Below are 19,114 nucleotides of genomic sequence, written 5' to 3' on the forward strand. Positions count from 1 at the left end.
TAAATACAATTCCTCTCAATTACAATATAATAAAATACACAATTTGAAAGCTACAATGAATAGAGAAGCCATTCAGAAGATATTTCCAGATCCTACTCATTATGAACAGCAATGATTTATTGTTCCAGACACAGAAGCATATAAGATTGGACAGAATAACAAAAAGCTACTGCAGAGTTTAGAAAGTGTGTACCTTCATTACCAATTTGAATCAAACACATTTGAGGCATAATAAGCAAGTAGTAGTATCCTCATTTTCTACAAAAGGAATTAAAGACCTAAAGTATGATTCTCAATTTTTTTCTACCTCAAAGCATCTGAAGGATTCTTCAGTAACAGTGATTTTCGCCTAGTGTTGGGGAAAGCACCACCTAGGATAGAGGTTCTCAATCTTGGATATACATCTGAACCTCTGAGGATGGTCTAACAAAGCACTGACACCCTGGGTCTACCCTAGAGATTTGGGTTGGATTATTCTCAGGTGGAGCCCAAGGTGATTTTAATTTGCAGCTGGTGTTAAGAATCATTGAACAATGATTGATCTTTGAACATTGAACAAAATGCAGAGAGAAACAAAACTCTGCATTTAGGTTGAAGGACCTAAATGATTCTTACAAAAAAGTGATTCTTACAAAAAATATAATCCTTCAATGATGTAAAATTACACATGTATTTACATTATGTACATATATATTAAAGTCTAACCAATTTCGAGAAATGTAAACAACTGTGCATCCATCACTATGATCCAGTTCTGAGAAGTTTCCATCATGCCTTTGCAGTCAATCTGCCTTCTTCTACCCATGGCCTCAGACAACCATTCATCTGTTTTCTCTCTTCTTCTGCCTTTTATAGAACTTTCATACATACGATCTTACAATAAATAATCTTGTCTAATTTTATTTATAAACTTAACATGTTTTTCAGGTACACCCCAAACTTTCATGCCTTCTCATTGCTCAGTATTCTATTATATGCAAAAAATGGTCTATTCACCAGTTGATGGATTATTTGTGTAGTTTCCAAGTGTTGGCTATTATGAATACCTTTATAAACACTTGCATATAAGCCTTTGTGTAAACATATGTTCTCATTTCTCTTGGGTAAATAAGAACGAAAGGGCTGAGTTGTACAGTCAAGTGCAAGTTTAGTAGCTTAGTTTTGCTTAGTAGCTGTCGTATCTTATGTCCCCAGCAATAATGTGTGAGATGTGCAGCTTCTCCACATCCTCATCAACTGTTTTAGTCACTGTTTTCAATTGTAGCCATTCTAATGAATATATTGTACAATCACATTTTGGTTGTAATTTGCATCTTCCAAAAGACTAATGATGTTGGACATCTTTTCATGGAGTTTACTAGCCATTCATGTATCTTCTTTGGTGAAATATCTACTCAATCATTTCACTCACTTATTAATTCAGTTGTTTTATTATACATAAAATTGCAAGAAATTTTCAAATGTCTGTCCATTGTTAAATATATGATTGGAACTCTTTTCTCTAAGTAGCTTCTTTTTAAATTTTCTTAATACTGTTTATCAAAAAGGGAGCATTTTGAACCTTGGTGAATTCTAATTTACAGATTTGTTTCCTTTTTATAAATCATGCTTTTGTTGTATATCTGTTATCCCACAAAAGCTTTATAGTTTTACCTCTTGAATTATATGATTCATTTTGAGCTAATTTTCACATAAAGTCTAAATACATATATATACATAATTTTTACATTTAGATATCCAATTCTTCCAGCAGTGTGTTGAGTGAGACTGTCCTTTTCCCATTGGCATTTGTCTCTATTCTGTTCCATGGATCTATGTATTCTTAGCCCAGTATCGTAATGTCTTGATAGCTCTGGCTTTATAATAAGTCATGAAATAGGTAGTGTAAGTTTTCAAATGTTTTTCCTTTTCAAAATTGTTCTGGCCTTTCTAGGTGCTTTGCAATTCCATACAAATTTAGGATCAGTTTGTCAATTTCTGTAGAAAGTCCTGCTGGAATTCTAACAGGCATTGGGTTGAATTTGGGGTGTTCTATCTTAATAATGATTAAGATATGGCATATCTCCATTTACTTTTATCTTAATTACTCTCAGTAACATTTTGGGGTTTTCAGTGAACATGTCTTATACTTCTTTTGGTAGATATATTCCTCAATATTTTAATCATTAATTTCTGGTCTGTTTTCTTCCTTCTCATTTAGGTTAGGTCTTCTTGCTTATTGAGGTTGATACTTAAATAATTGATTGTTGATCTTTCTTCCATACTAACATAAGCATTTCAGATATTCTTAGTACTGCTTTAGCTGTGTTCCATACATTTTATTTGTTTTGTTTTTTTTTCATTCAGTTAGAATTATTTTCTAATTTCCTTTTTGATTTCTTCTTTGACCTATAGGTTACTTGGAAGTGTGTTAATTTCCAAATAGTTGAGAGATCTCTCAGTTTTTTTTCTGTTGTTGATTTCTAACTTAATTCCATTGAAATTGCAGGATATGGTGTGTATTATTTCTATCCTTTTAAATTTTCTGAGATTCATTTAATGGGCTAGCATGTATATGGGTCTGTCCTGAAGAATGTTCCATATATGCTTGAAAAGAATGAGAATAAAGTTAAGTGTACAATGAAGGTGAGTAGTCAAGTTGAAAGGTTCACCACTATATTTCTAGCACCAGAGTAATGCCTTGCACACAGCAGGCACAGAAAAATATTTGTTGACAAAAAGAATACTTTGTCTCCGTCACTAAAATTTCTTTCAAAATCCTTATCAGTCCTTTATTTCCCAAGATGAAATTTATAAATCACTTGACGATACAATTTTAATCTTGTCTGTTTCAGCCCAAATTTTTTTTTTTTTTAATTTTGAGTTTTGATTCAGGAGGCACATATGCAGGTTTGTTTTAAGGGTGTATTGTGTGATGTTGAGGTTTGTGCTTCTATTAACCCTGTCACTCAGATAGTGAACACAATACCCAAGAGAAAGATTTTCAGTCTTTGCCCTCTTCCCAACTTCTCTCCTTTGGAGTCCTCAGTGTCTACCGTTCCCAACTTTGTATTTGTGTACACCCAGTGTTTAGCCTCCATTTGTGAGAACATGTAATATTTGGCTTTCTGTTTCTGCATTAATTTGTTTTAGGATAATGGCCTCCAGCTGCATCCATGCTGTTGCAAAGGACATGGCTGCACAGTATTCCATGGTGTATATGTATCACATTTCTTATGGCGGCACAGTATTCCATGGTCTATATGTATCATCTTTTTCTGGCTTCATAGTATTCCATGGTGTTTATGCAACATGTTTTTTGTGGCTGCATAGTATTCCATAGTATACATGTACCATCTTTCTTATGGCTGAGTAGTAGTCCATGGTATATATGTACCATATTTTCTTTTCTTTTCTTTTTTCTTTTTTTTGAGACAGAGTGTTACTCCATCGCCAGGTGCTAGGCTGGGGTGCACTGGAGCGATCTCGGCTCACTGATACCTCTGCCTCCCAGGTTCAAGCAATTATCCTGCCTCAGCCTCCCGAATAGCTGGGACTATAGGCGCGCGCCACCACACCCAGCTAATTTTTGTATTTTTAGTAGAGATGGGGTTTCAATATATTGGCCAGGATGGTCTCGATCTCTTGACCCTGTGATCCACCCGCCTCGGCTTCCCAAAGTGCTGGGATTACAGGTGTGAGGCACTGTACCTGGCCCGTATTTTCTTTATCCAATCCACTGTTGATGTCAGCTCACTATTTTGAAACACTTTCACCATGGTGATTTGAATGTGAAGAAGGCACATGCTTCATCATTTCAAAACATTTTAGCAGTCCTCATTAGTCTAGTCACACTGAAAATATTTTTATTACAAGACTTGTTTGTCAACAAAACAATCAGATATAATTTTCTCCAAGAGTACCTTTAAGCATGTTTCTTTTCAAAACAATTCCAATTGTAAAAATATGAGACGATAGTGGAATTTAGACTTTTTAAATTATCTAACATTTAGAATTATAAAACTGTCAGATACTCTTATCCTGCTACATGAGAATAAATGATTTCCACAAATATTGACATAAAATTGAAGACTAAATTTTTAAAATTATTATTATACTTTGAGACCTGGGATCCATGTGCAGAATGTGCAGGTTTGTTACACAGGTATACACATGCCATGGTGGTTTGCTGTACCCATCAACCCATCATCTACATTAGGTATTTCTCCGAATGCTATCCCTCCTCTAGCATCCCAAACCCCAAGAGGCCCCAGTGTATGGTGTTCCCCTCCCTGTGTACAGGTGTTCTCATTGTTCAACTCCCACTTGTGAGTGAGAATAGGTGGTGGTTGGTTTTCTTTTCCTGTGTTAGCGTGCTGAGAATGATGGTTTCCAGCTTTAACCATGTCCCTGTAAAGGACATGAACTCATGCTTTTTTAATTTATGTGCCACATTTTCTTTATCCACTCTATCACCGATGGACATTTGGGTTGGTTCCAAGTTTTTGCTATTATGAATAGTGCTGCAATATACATGTGCATGTGGCTTTATAGCAGAATGATTTCTAATCCTTTGTGTATATGCCCAGTAATGGGACTGCTGGGTCAAATGGTATTTCTGGTTCTAGATCCTTGAGGAATTGCCACACTGTCTTCCACAATGGTGGAAGTAAATTACACTCCCATCAACAGTGTAAAAGCATTCCTATTTCTCACATCCTCTCCAGCATCTGTTGATTCCTGACTTTTTAATAATCTCCATTCTAACTGGTGTGAGATGGTATCTCATTGTGGTTTTGATTTGCATTTCTCTAATGACCAGTGATGATGAGCCTTTTTTCATATGTTTGTTGGCCACAAAAATGTCTTCTTTTGAGAAGTGTCTGTTTATAATCTTGGCCTATGTTTTGATGTGGTTTTTTTTTTTTTCTTGTAAATTTGTTTAAGTCCCTGTTCTTTGTAGATTCTGGATATTAGCCCTTTGTCAGATGGATAGATTGCAAAAATTTTCTCCCATTCTGTCAGCTGCCTGTTCACTCTGATAATTTCTTTTGCTATGCAGAAGCTCTTTAATTAGATCCCATTTGTCAATTTTGGCTTTTGTTGCAATTGCTTTTGATGTTTTAGTCATGAAGTCTTTGCCCATGCCTATGTCCTGAATGGTATTGCCTGGGTTTTCTTCTAGGGATATTATGGTTTTAGGTCTTAACATTTAAGTCTTTAATCCATCTTCAGTTCAATTGTTTGTATAAGGTGAAGGAAGGGGTCTAGTTTTAGTTTTCTGCATGTGGCTAACCAGTTTCCCCAAAACCACTTATTAAATAGGAAATCCTTTCCCCATTGTTTGTTTTTGTCAGGTTCATCAAAGTTCAGATGGTTGTAGACGTGTGGCATTATTTCTGAGGCTTCTGTTCTGTTCCATTGCTCTATATAGCAGTTTTGGTACCACTACTATGCTGTTTTGGTTACTGTAGCTTTGTAGTATAGTTTGAAGTCAGGTTGTGTGATGCCACCAGCTTTGTTCATTTTGCTTAGGATTATCTTGGCTATATGGGCTCTTTTTTGGTTCCATATGAAATGTAAAATAGTTTTTCCTTTTTTTATTTTTTTGAGACAGAGTTTCGCTCTTGTTACCCAGGCTGGAGTGCAATGGCGCGATCTCGGCTCACCGCAACCTCTGCCCCCTGGATTCAGGCAATTCTCCTGCCTCAGCCTCCTGAGTAGCTGGGGTTACAGGCACGCACCACCATGACCAGCTAATTTTTTGTATTTTTAGTAGAGATGGGGTTTTACCATGTTCACCAGGATGGTCTTGATCTCTTAACCTCATGATCCACCCGCCTTGGCCTCCCAAAGTGCTGGGATTACAGGCATGAGCCACTGCGCCTGGCCGTAAAATAGTTTTTTCTAATTCTGTGAAGAAAGTCAATGGTAGCTTGATGGGAATAGCATTGAATCTATAAATTACTTTGGGCAGTATGGTCATTTTCAGAATATTGATTCTTCCTAACCATGAGCATGGAATGTCTTTCCATTTGTTTGTGTCCTCTCTTATTCCTTGAGCAGTGATTTGTAGCTCTTGAAGAGTTCCTTTACGTCCCTTGGAAGTTGTATTCCTGGGTACTTTACTCTCTATGTAGCCATTGTGAATGGAAGTTCACTCATGATTTGGCTGTTTGTTTATTACTGGTATACAGAAATGCTTGTGATTTTTGCACATTGATTTTGTATCCTGAGACTTTGCTGAAGTTGCTTATTGTCTTAAAGAGATTTTGGGCTGAGACAATGAGGTTTTCTAACTATACAATCATGTCATCTGCAAACAGAGACAATCTGACTTCCTCTCTTCCTATCTGAATATACTATATTTCTTTCTCTTGCCTGATTGTCCTGACCAGAACTTCCAATACTATGTTGAATAGCAGTGGTGAATGAGGGCATCCTTGTCTTGTGCCAGATTTCAAAGGGAATGGTTCCACCTTTTGCCCATTCAGCATGATACTGGCTATGGGTTTGTCATAAATAGCTCTTAATATTTTGAGATCTGTTCCATGAATACCTAGTTTATTAAGAGTTTTTAGCATCAAGGGGTGTTGAATTTTATCAAAGGCCAAAAAGACCAATTTTTAAAAATTATTTGCAACGAAGTATACATGATATGACAAAAGAAGCCATGCATGTCTTTAGATACATTCAAAATTAAGTGGAAATTTTAATTCCACCCTGTGACATTAGATAAGGTTCTTGGTTTCCTTGATTACCTTATTTTTCTCAATTGTAATATAAAGGTTTTTTAAAAACCTACTTCTCAGTATTGTTTTGAGAATTAAAGGTTATGAATGCATAGCATATGGCACATAGTAGGCTTTCAATATTGGGAGATAAATTTTTTTGTTATTTATGATTTGTTTAGGTGGCAGATGATTATTCAATTTTTTTGACAATTTCATAAAATATCTCTGTAAACGTGGTGAGTCGGGCATTTTTCATTATACATCTGTCATTTCAGTAAAAAATTTACATAGAAACATTTTTCTTTTGAAATGTAATAAGGTTGACCTAATTAATTAATACTTCTAAAATACAATACTTGGAACACTGTACAACATATAGTTAAACTGTTATATAAAAAATTTCAGGTCAGGCGCAGTGGCCCATTCCTGTAACCTTAGCACTTTGGGTGATAGACGCAGATCACTTGAGGTCAGGGGTTCGAGACCAGCCTGGCCAACATGGTAAAACTCTGTCTTGACCAAAATTACAAAAATTAGCTGGGTGTGGTGGTGCATGCCTGTAATCCCAGCTACTTAGGAGGCTAAGGCAGGAGAATCACTTGAACCCGGGAGACGGAGGTTATAGTGAGCCAAGATCATGCCACTGCATTCCAGCCTGGATGACAAAGCAAGACTCCATCTCTAAATAAATAAATAAATAAATAACTTCTAATTTCTTCAAAAAATTATCATTTTTTTAAAATGTACCATATAATAAATGAATCGCTCTTTTCACAAATTTGATTCCTGAAATGTCGCTGAGAAACCCTTCAATATAATTAGCTATCTAATGAACCAAGAATTCTGCCTTTGGATCACTAGCATTTTAAATTAATATGGTTAGAGATACTTCATATAAGTTGCAATTAAAAATATTAAAATGATGTGGACTCCTGGTATTCAGCAACAATCACATGAAATACTGTTTTCTCATATAGAATGTTATCTTCACTTCAGATTTGATAAACACATTATGCTGCATCGTTAAAACAATTGAAACTTACAATACTTACCACTGATTGTCTTAGGCTTTTTAGCTATATATTCCTTCCACTTTCTTGAACTGAGTTGGTTGGGAGGTGGAACAAGTATGTTGCTAATGGTACATGGCAATACAAAAAGGGCACCGACCTGGATAAAACAGACCATATTTTTATTGATTGCACACTGAGATTCATTTGAATATAACAAAAGATTTTGTTATATTCAACCATCTTATAACTCGAACAGTGCAAACTGACAATTTTCCACTCATATTTCACCTATTTAACATGCATTTAGTAATGCCCTCTCCCAATAACTGCACTATAAAAATTAAAAAGTAAGAACAATGGCCCACCCTCTGTGAAAACAAAACAAAATAGAAGCCAAAATGCATATTTTGTATATATACAAAATGCTTTGTATATATACAAATAAATTACATCCACAATCTAAACAAAAACAGTGAAAGGCATTCAAACATCTCTGAAAAATTCACAGTATTTGCTTCAAGTTCAGATTGTGGATGTAATTTATTTGTATATATACAAAACAGTGTAAGGCTGAGTTCGAACACCAAAAGATTTTGTTATACTCAGCCATCATCTTAGAACTTTTTGACTAGATGGATTATTGTTCTGGCTTTGAAATTAAAATACATTTGAAGGCAATTTAGAAACTTTTTTCCTGGAAACAAGAAATTTAGTGCTACTAGGTAAAAACTACAGAGAAGACAATGAATTATATGCTAGAAAACATACAGCAACTTCTGACTGATTCATGAGCAAACTCAGCATATTTATCTTCAGATTGCCAGGGCTGGGGATACAGATGCTTATTAAATATTGGTTCAACAAAATTACCATAATATATTTAGGTAAATTCTCAGTTTGATTAAGGGCTGAACAATACAACCGCAATTCTGAAAGCTATATTCTTCCTGTTATTCTAGAAATGCAGCTATATCAATCAGCACATCTCAGTAAATTTCATTAATTTCATTTTAAAACTTCAGGAAAATTTAGGCAAGCCATTTGCCAAAGATCTTAAACCTAGTGCAAAATCACTTTTAACTGTCCTGTATCGATGGACTGGTTATATAAAATACGTGATCACTAATACTTTAATGTGGTAGTTTTGTTGCTATTTATTATTTTTACTTAATTCACAGATACAAAAATAAATATTATGGTTGGTACAAATGTAATTGCAGTTTTTGCACTGATGGAATTTGCTATTTGATTTGGAATACATTCTTAAACAAATGTGGTTATGTTATACATTATTTTAATGTACATTTCTCGCTTTATGTTTTCTTGCTAATGACTTATTACTTGCTGTTTGTTTTATGTTTAGACGATGCAAAGCATGTTAGACAAAAAACAAATGTGAGCAATTGTCTTACTCACGTTCAAAATGGGTCATAAAGCAGTGGAGACAACTCGCAACATCAATGCACTTGGCCCAGGAATTGCTAAAGAGCATACAGTGCAGTGGTGGTTCAAAAAGTTTTGCAAAGGAGACAAGAGCCCTGAAGATGAGTGGTATAGTGGCCGGCCATTGGAAGTCGACAATCACCAATTGAGAGCAATCAAGGAAGCAGATCCTTTTACAGCCATACAACAAGTTGCAGAAAAACTCACCGTCAACTATTCTATGGTCGTTTGGCATTTGAATCAAATTAGAAAGGTGAAAAAGGCAGGAGCATGGTGGCTCATACCTGTAATCTCAGCACTTTGGGAGGCCGAAGTAGGCGAATCACCTGAGGTCAGGAGTTCGAGAGCAGCCTGGCCAATATGATGAAACCCTGTCTTTACTAAAGATACAAAAATTAGCTGGATGTGGTGGCTGAGTGCCTGTAGTCTCAGATACTTGGGAGGCTGAAGCAGGAAAATTGCTCAAACCCAGGAGGGAGAGGTTGCAGCGAGCCCAAATCGCACCACTGCACTCCAGCCTGGGCAACAGAGTGAGGCCTCATTTAAAAAAAAAAAAAAAAAAAGCTCAATAAGTAGGTGCCTCATGAGCTGAGCAAAAATTTTAAAAATTGACGTTTTTGAAGTGTCGTCTTCTTATTCTACACAACAACAAACCATTTCTCGATCAGCTTGTGTGATGAAAAGTGGATTTAAGATGACAACCAGCGACGACTGCTCAATGGTTGGACTGAGAAGAAGCTCTGAAGCACTTCCCAAAGCCAAACCTGCACTAAAAAAAAGGTCATGGTCGCTGTTTCATGGTCTGCTGCCATTCTGATCCACAACAGCTTTTTGAATCCTGGCAAAACCATTACATTTCAGATGCTCAGCAAATTGATGAGATGCACCGAAAACTGCAACACCTATAGCCGGCATTCGTCAACAGAAGGGGTCCAATCTTATCCATGACAACACCCAACCACACGCCACAGAAGCAATGCTTCAAAAGATTAATGAATTGGGCCACAGAATTTTGCATCATATGTCATATTCACCTGACCAACTGACTATCACTTCCTCAAGCATCTCAACAACTTTTTACAGGGAAAATGCTCCCACAGGCAAGGCAAGATGCAGAAAATGCTTTCCAAGAGTTTGTCAATTTCCAAAGCATGGATTTTTATACTACAGGAAGTAACAAACTTAATTCTCATTGGCAAAATGTGTTAACTGTAATGGTTTCTATTTTCAATTTTTTATTTTTGTGAGACAGAGTCTCTCTCTGTTGCCTAGGCTGGAGTACAGTGGCAAAATCTTGGCTCACCGCAACCTCCTCCTCCCGAGTTCAAGTGATTCTCCTGCTTCAGCTTCCTGAGTAGCTGGGACTACAGGCGCGTACCACCAAACCTGGCTAATTTTTTGTATTTTAAGTAGAGACAGGGTTTCACCGTGTTAGCCAGGATGGTCTCAATCTCCTGATCTCGAGATCTGCCTGCCTCAGCTTCCCAAAGTGCTGGGATTACAGGTGTGAGCCACAGCACCCGACCAATGATTTCTATTTTTATTAATAAAGATGTGTTTGAGCCTAGTTATAATGATTTAAAATTCGTGGTCTGAAACCACAATTACTTTTACATCAACCTAATATGTTAGGAACAAAATAAGAAAAGTTAAAAGAAATATGTTTGTTTTTCTTTATTATTATGGCCATCATCTTTTAAGTCAATATATTTTTGTAGTTAAGCATTAGAAATTAAAAATAAAAATATTTAGCAATAGAAAATAATGATGAAATATAAAAAATATATTTAATTTTCTCAACATTAAATCCTAATTCTTCTTCCTTGCATACATAAGACTTCATAGCCCAAAAGATGTGACCAGACTGTACAGTTAAAAAGGTAGACAAGGCTGTAATGTGAGTATCTCAGCTGGGTCCCACTTACAGCTTTCTCAGCATTTTAGGGATGTTAAACGCAGTTCAGTGTATTACTTGTAGCCTAATATAAATGTGGTGGGACCCATTAGCTGAAACTGTCAAATTTTTGAGATATCCTGATATTGACTAGACATTTGCTACAAACATGAAAATATTTCGAAATTACACAAACTATAATTCCCTACAAAATAAATTTGTCAGTTGTTTATAATGCATTTGTAATACACTCAGCTGCTGATAACTTGTTCTCACTCATAATCATTAGATAGCCTCTGAGAGACTTGTGGATGATCTGTTCAAGCTATCATACCATCTCCAGAATATAAATGCCAAATAACATTTCAAATCTGAGTTTTAACATCTTTTTTTTTTTTTTAAGACAGTTTCACTCTGTTGCCTAGGCTGGAGTGCAGTGGCATGAGCTTGGCTCTCTTCAACCTCTGCTTCCCTAGTTCAAGTGACTCTCCTGCCTCAGTCTCCCAAGTACCTGGGATTACAGGTGCGTGCCACCATGCCTGGCTGATTTTTTAGTATTGTTTTAGTAGAGGGTTTTACCATGTTGGTCAGGCTGGTCCAGCCTGAGATCAGGCTTGAACTCCTGACCTCAAGTGATTCATCTACCTCAGCCTCCTAAAGTGCTGGGATTATAGGTGTGAGCCACTGAACCCAGCCTGAGTTTAAAACTCCTGATTCAGGGCCAGGAGCGGTGGCTCAAGCCTGTAATCCCAGCACTTTGGGAGGCCGAGACGGGTGGATCATGAGGTCAAGAGATCCATCCTGGTCAACATGGTGAAACCCCGTCTTTACTAAAAATACACACACAAAAAATTAGCTGGGCATGGTGGCGCGTGCCTGTAATCCCAGCTCCTCAGGAAGCTGAGGCAGAAGAAGAATTGCCTGAACCCAGGAGCGGAGGTTGCGGTGAGCTGAGATCGCGCCATTGCACTCCAGCCTAGGTAAAAAGAGCAAAACTCCATCTCAAAAAGAAAAACCTCTTGATTCAATCTTTTCAATAGGTCCTCCTTAACGTGGAAATCATGTTTCTAACTTTGCAAATTCCTCTTTGAAGAAATATTTCCCAGTCATAAGATTAGTGAACATCATAACTCCCTAACAATCCTATCTTGTCTTTTCCTAATCTAGCTTAATTATTAATACAATAAGCTTTACTCCAAGAACCTTTAATTTACATTCTTGGGCTAATCGCAGACACACAGAAAGATAATTTGTTTAAGCTAAGATGCTGACTGAAGATTACACAAAGTAATAGAATTTAAGTACCATGAGAGTTTCCTGAGAAAGGGCCTGTCCACCTTATTCTATCCAATAACAAGAACAAGCATCTGGCAAATAGTAGCACTAAAAACATTTTTTAAAAAAGAAAAAAATATTAATTGTTTAATAAATGAAACCCAAGTAATTTATTTATTTATTTATTATTTTTGAGGCAAGGTCTCATTCTGTTGCCCAGGCTCGAGTGCAGTGGTGTCATCTTGGCTCACTGCAACCTCTGCCTCCTGGGTTCAAGTGATTCCTCTGCCTCAGCCTTCCGCATAGCTGGGACTACAGGCATGTGCCACTACACCAGCTAATTTTTGTATTTTTAGTAGAGATGGTGTTTCACCATGCTGGCCAGGCTGGTCTCAAACTCCTGACCTCAGGTAATCCACCTGCCTCAGCCTCCCAAAGTGCTGGGATTATAGGTGTAAGCCACCAAGCCTGGCTGAAACCCAAGTTATAAAGTGCTAGATTTCAAAGAACTGGTATGTAATTAAATATTCTTTCAAAAACGTGAAAAATGGCCGGGTATAGTGGCTCACGCCTGTAATCCCAGCACTTGGGAAGACAAGCTCAGTGGGTCACTTGAGGTCAGGAGCTCAAGACCAGCATGGCCAACATGACGAAACTCTGCCTCTACTAAATACACACAGAAAAATTAGCCAAGCATGGTGGCATGTGCCATGGTCCCAGCTATTTGAGTAGCTGAGGCAGGAGAATCACTTGAACCCGGAAGGCAGAGATTGCAGTGAGCTGAGATCATACCACTGCACTCCAGCCTGGGCAACAGAATGAGACCCCGTCTCAAAAAAAAAAAAAGTAAAAAACAAATTATAACTCAATGTAAAAGAAAAATAAACTACTTTACTTCACATTTAGACATTTGCTTTCTAAGTCACATAATAAAAATAATCCCTTTTGCTGCATTAAACTGGGAACATAAAGTCTCTATTCCTTACTAATAAAGTACGTTATAATATTTTACAATCATGGTTCAAGAAGAAAAAATGATAATCTAATACAACAAATTTAAAGCAAAACAACTGAAAACATATTACTAAACATCAATAGGTTGCTTCTAGGATTAGTGTTGTCTATCTTAATAACTAGATGGACTAATGATTATGTTACACCTGTGTTAAGCTATCTATACAGATCTAATATTGACTTGAAATAGTCTCTATGAATTAGTTGGGCATGGTGGTGCATGCCTGTAATCCCAGCTACTTGGGAGGCTGAGACAGGAGAGTTGCTTGAACCCGAGAGTTGGAGGTTGCGGTGAGCCAAGATTGCACCATTGCACTCCAGCCTGGGTAACAGAGCGAGACACTGTCTCAAAACAAAAAAGGAAACAGTCTCTATAAGATTTCTACAAATTCCTCTGTTACATTTCTATAAATTTCATCATATTTTCAAATTACCTAGAGAATGTCTAGTGCTTTACACTTTTAAGGAAACTGTTTCACATGTGTGTCAATCATTTAATGGGCCACATAAACTTCAAAGGCAATAAAAAAATTAGTTAGCAACCATCATTTATATCATCCTTTGTAGTTTATAAAATATATTGCAATTTGGTTTTTATTACAACTCTGAAATAGGTAACACAAGGATTATTTTTTCCAGTTTGCAATATTAAAAGCTATAAGCCAGTGAGTGACATAGGTATGGTTTAAACTCAAGTTTTCTAAAGAACATGTTCTTCTATTTAAGACTTTCTATTATACCATCTATATTCATTTCTTCCCTTATTTGACAATATAGACAAGATAATTAATGATAAATAACAATATTCTCATGCCATAGAATGAAGCAGCTCCAAAAGATTAGGTGACTAGACAGGGTTATAAAAAGAGCTACTTAGCTACTTGGATTAAAATAAAAGCAAAGTATTTTTTATTCTCAGTGCACTTAAAAAAAGCTATACTCATTCATAAGATGTCTCTGCAAATAGTTCTGGAGAAATGTATGATCTTATTAATCTCTATTTGAGTAGGGTCTCTTGACTTATTCCCTATCTCAGGCTGTTTATTTCTTCATAATTCTTATGAAGTCCATAGCTATTTTTTTCTGTTTGTCCCCTAAAATGTAAGTTCCACAAGTACAGAAGCTTCATCTGTACACTTCATTACTGGGTTCCGGAAATCTAGTCTAATGTCTCACAAACAGTAGAATATATGTTGGATAAATAATAAAAGATAAATTTTAAAATTTCAAAATTTAGCACATTAGTTATTCTTAGAGGATGAAAGTACTTTGGTGCCCTATTCAAAGGACTATTACATTTATGCAAGAAGAGGCTGGAAGCCAAAATTTTAAGTTACTATATAGTCAAGTATACACCTTAAGGTCAAAATTATTTTTCCTTTACTATAGCAATTTTCTATAGGAATTATAACCGAGACTTGATTATAGCACCATAGGGAAACTGCTATAATTATAATCATCATTTTCTCCCTGTAGGATTGTTTGATAGTCTATTTGTTATTAAAACAATAAGAAAATGTTATGTAAGTACTGCCAATAAACAATCTGTGCATTAAAAATTGTTTTCACAGAAATATAATAGTCTAATAAATAACTAGAAAGAGAGCAAGCTTTTACATTTTCCTATTAAAAACTGAATTTGATTTTAAATAGATGATTCTACTTAAAATTCCTTTTATTATAGTTTCTTTAAAGTTAAAAATATACCAATTTTATATCATTATATATACAAAATAACTGTTAAAGTAGCCATAAATCTCCTAAACATCATCAGAATTTGGAAAGAAAAATTGAAAACTTCCAAATGACAATTTAGGGAAACCTGAGAAGCTTTTTTCACTTTCATTCCCTGCCCTACAATGAAAGAAAGAATCCAACTATACAAATGTCTTCTCATAGAACTGAAATCAGATGTTGAAGAATTAGGTTAACAATAACATTGTTATTTTCAAATTTTAAAGCGATTACCAATCATAAAGCTATTTCTGAAAACCTCTCCTATAAACAAAAAGTCACTTATGTTTGCAGAGTACTTTTACAGCTTTACGAAAAGTCCAAAATGTCTTAATATGAGTTAGGCCCAAAATCATCTTATATTAAAGAAACTAAGTCATCAAGCAAACAGATTAACAAGTTACATTCTCTTTTCTTACACATCCTTAAATGTCAAGTATAACAACAACAACAAGAAAAACCCAAGAAACCCTCTGTACCTTGCTACACAGAGAAGAAATCTGCTCCAGCAGCAACACAGAATTCCGTTTGGTACTGTTTGTCAATCCTCTGTACACAGGAGTTAATGAAATGATGTAATGGTATCAATGAAACAATTTACTCCTTAAAAAACATTTCATTATTTCAATGCTTCCACCGTTGCTTAAATTCATTTATTAAAAAATTTAACTGTAGCAATTAACAATTACTCCTTTCCCTAAGGATAATTATTTTTCCAATTGCTTGTTTGATTCTGAAAATATACTAAGAAACAGTGCTACTATAAAGAGCATTACTATAAACTAACAGAACAAGACATTTATAAAAACTGTAGCTTCTAAATAAAAATTCATAAACACTATGATAGTGTTTCATTTCCAGCCAACAACAAACTCTTTTTATACAAAATGTTCTGTTCTGAGGTGTATTTCTAAATATTCTTATATTTTTTAAAAGAGAGTTTAAAATATGTTGAATATATTTGCAGATATATGTGATAGCATTTATATTTACTTAAATACATAAAATGATACATCAGCTGACTGATACTTATGTTTCTTCACACTAATGGCAGGAGAAACATTTAAACATTTTTTAAGTATAAAAATTACTTAAGTTTTTTTACCCCACAGATTCCTAACATTTCTCCTTCCTCTCTACCCCATACACCAGAAAGTCCTCTGCCTATCCTAAAAGCATTAACACGCTATTTAAGGGAAGTTTTTTTTTCAAGTTGTAGAACTTTTCCTAACATAATGGTAGTAAAAACTATACTGAATATTATGCAAAAACATGGTCAAACATCTAAATGTTGGGTGGTACCATGAACAGTTTACAGTGCGCTTTGCAATCCTTTTTGATGCAGAAACCTTTTGTAGGTGACATTTTATCTGGAAACCTAATATTTAGGACAGAAGAGGTACTAATCTGGTTGCAGAAGGTGGGGGCCAAGAGCCATACCCACTCGATTTATCTTTCAATCCCATTATCTGGAGAACTGAGTCCTCAATTTTCCTTGGAAGATGGTTTGAAAACCACTGGTTTTCAAATCTAAAGTAAATCTAATATAAGATAAATATGTCAAATAGCTTCTGACCCACAAGCTGCTAATAGATGAGGAGAGAGAAAAGTAGGATTAATGATAGATTATATCTGAAAGTAATACCTACAGTTACACTGCCAGGTAGCATGCTGGTTAAATGGTTCTCAACAGTAATGTACAATGGATGAAATTTTTTAAAAACTACCTATTATAGTTTTTACTACAATGTACATTACCACTCGAACTACCCAAATCTGAATTCCTCTTCCTCTATGAAAATGGCTCGTCTCATATTATCTCACCTAGTGACACCAGTTTCAACATAGGGAATCAATTACACTCTCTGGCCTTCTCACTTTCTCAGCATATAATAAATAAATCATGATATCATGTTGATTTTACATCTTTAACACATCGTGAACTTTCCCCTGGCTCTCGATTCCAAATGCCACTTGTTTAGTTTGATTTTTTTATCAGATTTCCAAAATCCTACCAGCATGATCTAAAATTTACTTCTCATTAAGCCACTGTCTGTCTTACAATCCTTGTATGATTCCTCACTATTTTTAGGATAGAATTTTTCACCAATCATGATGCATAAGGTCTCTTAGGACCTGATTAATCTGAAAAGCCTCTCCAATATGATCACCTAGCAACTGCCCTCAACACCCCCAAACCAAAAAACTACTTTAACTCTTTAGTGATGCTAGACTATGAACAGTTCTCAGCTGGGTAAGGTTCTCCTATGCCTTCATAAATGTTATCTTTTCTGCAGCAAGGAATTTTCAAGAAGAAAACAATGAGTACTTTGATTTAGGTGGACATAATCCAAAGTCATTCATCTGACAATATTTATTGAGTGCTTACTATATGCTATGCTATATTGCAGTTATAGACTTCTTCAGCAGAAATACATTGAGTAAAACACATTGAGTCATGGAGATGTATTCTTGGATTTCAGGAAAAGGGAAATTATTTCTAAAAAGCATTAAAACTATATAAAGTAATAGTAAAGTTAAAAACATATAAAATATACATGTGATGGTGTCTGGGCAGTGGGTGGGAAGGACAAAGTTTCAGTTAATGCTAGACAAGGTGTAAGAGTAGATCAGTCCTATGCTCAGGAAAAGAACATTATAACTGCATTAAAAAAGGAAGGCTCAATCGCTTCTGTATTATTTCCACAGCCCTATCCACAGAAAAGCCTCAACAATACTGAATAAAAATAAAGAAGCTTGCATAGGGAGGAAGATTTCTGATAAAATAGGTATAGGATCCAGGAGGTGGGAAAAGCAATAACTTCCTTCCCCAGCAACTCCAACAATAAAAAGTCCAGCAGCCTACCTGAGCAGCAACATTAAAACAATGAATATAATGAATATACCTAACATGTATATTTACCTACCTGACACAGAAAATGTAATTGAAAATGAACATGTAAATGAAAGGATACAACTCAAATTCAATGTCTGACACATAGCAGGAGGGCAGATCTGATAATTTTATCATCTGCACAAATTCTAAAGCAGGGCCATAATAATGGAAAACCTAGAAAAGAAATTGAAATTATGTAATATTTAAATACCATAAATGAAGTAAACAAATTAGTGATTAGGGGTGTAAAACTTTAAAATGGATCTTAAAAAGCAAATTTTTACACATTATGCATGTCTAGCATTTAATCCTCTATAGAAGACAAGAATTTCTTCAATTTCAATTCTACCTTTCAGGGTAGAGAAACAGACATGGAGATCACTTAGTAACCAGGAAGAGCTTTCACAGGAGAAAATAAGTATGGAAAGAGGTAAGCAACAGAGAACAAGAGTTCTCGACTTTTGCTGTTTATCTTCCACAAGACAGACAGGTAATCCAACAGGCAATAGTGTTGATGTAACAAATTAGCAACCTACCTCTGTAGGCAGAATCTGCAGACTAAAAAAGCCAAAAAAAAAAAGACAATCCACAATGAACTTAGATTGAGTGGTACATTGACATTTAAAAAAAAATTCTAGTGAAAAGACTAAATAAATTACAGAAAGAGAGTAAAGCCAGCATGTGCTAATTAACATAGAAAAATCCATTCAGAAAAAAGTAAAATCTCAGTACTGTATTTCTTGGGTAAAGCCTAAACTAAAGTAGAGTTTGTTAGCGAAGGGCAGCTATTTCAATAGTTGGAGCCACAGAGTGTCAGAGGGAAGGCAAAGAAAAGAGAACACTTCTTGAAGAACTTACACGAAGCTTTAGAATTGTAAAATGCTGAGTAATTTCACTGTACATGGCTATGTGTATATATATCCACATAATCATATACATGTATGTGTATACAGTGTGGTTTTGTGTCTATACACATACAGGAGAGAGAATATGAATTTTACATTGTTGAAGAAGCGTACCCTAAGATTCTCCTCAATAGTAGCAAAATTTAGATACATTATTCATACTTGAAGAAAAGTTGAGGTCATGAATCTTAGAATTTGAATCTTTAGAAAAGTATTTAATATTCCAG

General features: G+C 35.4%; 1 protein-coding gene across 4 annotated transcripts in view; it reads right to left on the minus strand.

Annotated features, from left to right (window-relative positions):
* Nucleotides 1–19,114, minus strand: part of MTBP (MDM2 binding protein) — an 80,839-nt gene that overhangs the window by 47,613 nt on the left and 14,112 nt on the right. For 2 of the 4 annotated variants that reach the window (XM_054246782.2, XM_002759272.6), the window contains exons 9-11: nt 18,062–18,156; nt 15,566–15,635; nt 7,766–7,883 (exon numbers count right to left, since the gene is read on the minus strand). In XM_054246782.2, coding sequence (XP_054102757.1) covers nt 7,766–7,883; nt 15,566–15,635; nt 18,062–18,156 — 283 coding nt within the window. Of the gene's footprint in view, nt 1–7,765; nt 7,884–15,565; nt 15,636–18,013; nt 18,157–19,114 lie in introns of all 4 variants that reach the window. The other 2 variants (XM_078353264.1, XM_078353263.1) reach the window with 1 other exon arrangement.

Source organism: Callithrix jacchus, chromosome 16 (genome assembly GCF_049354715.1).
Source record: "Callithrix jacchus isolate 240 chromosome 16, calJac240_pri, whole genome shotgun sequence".
NCBI lineage: Eukaryota > Metazoa > Chordata > Mammalia > Primates > Cebidae > Callithrix > Callithrix jacchus.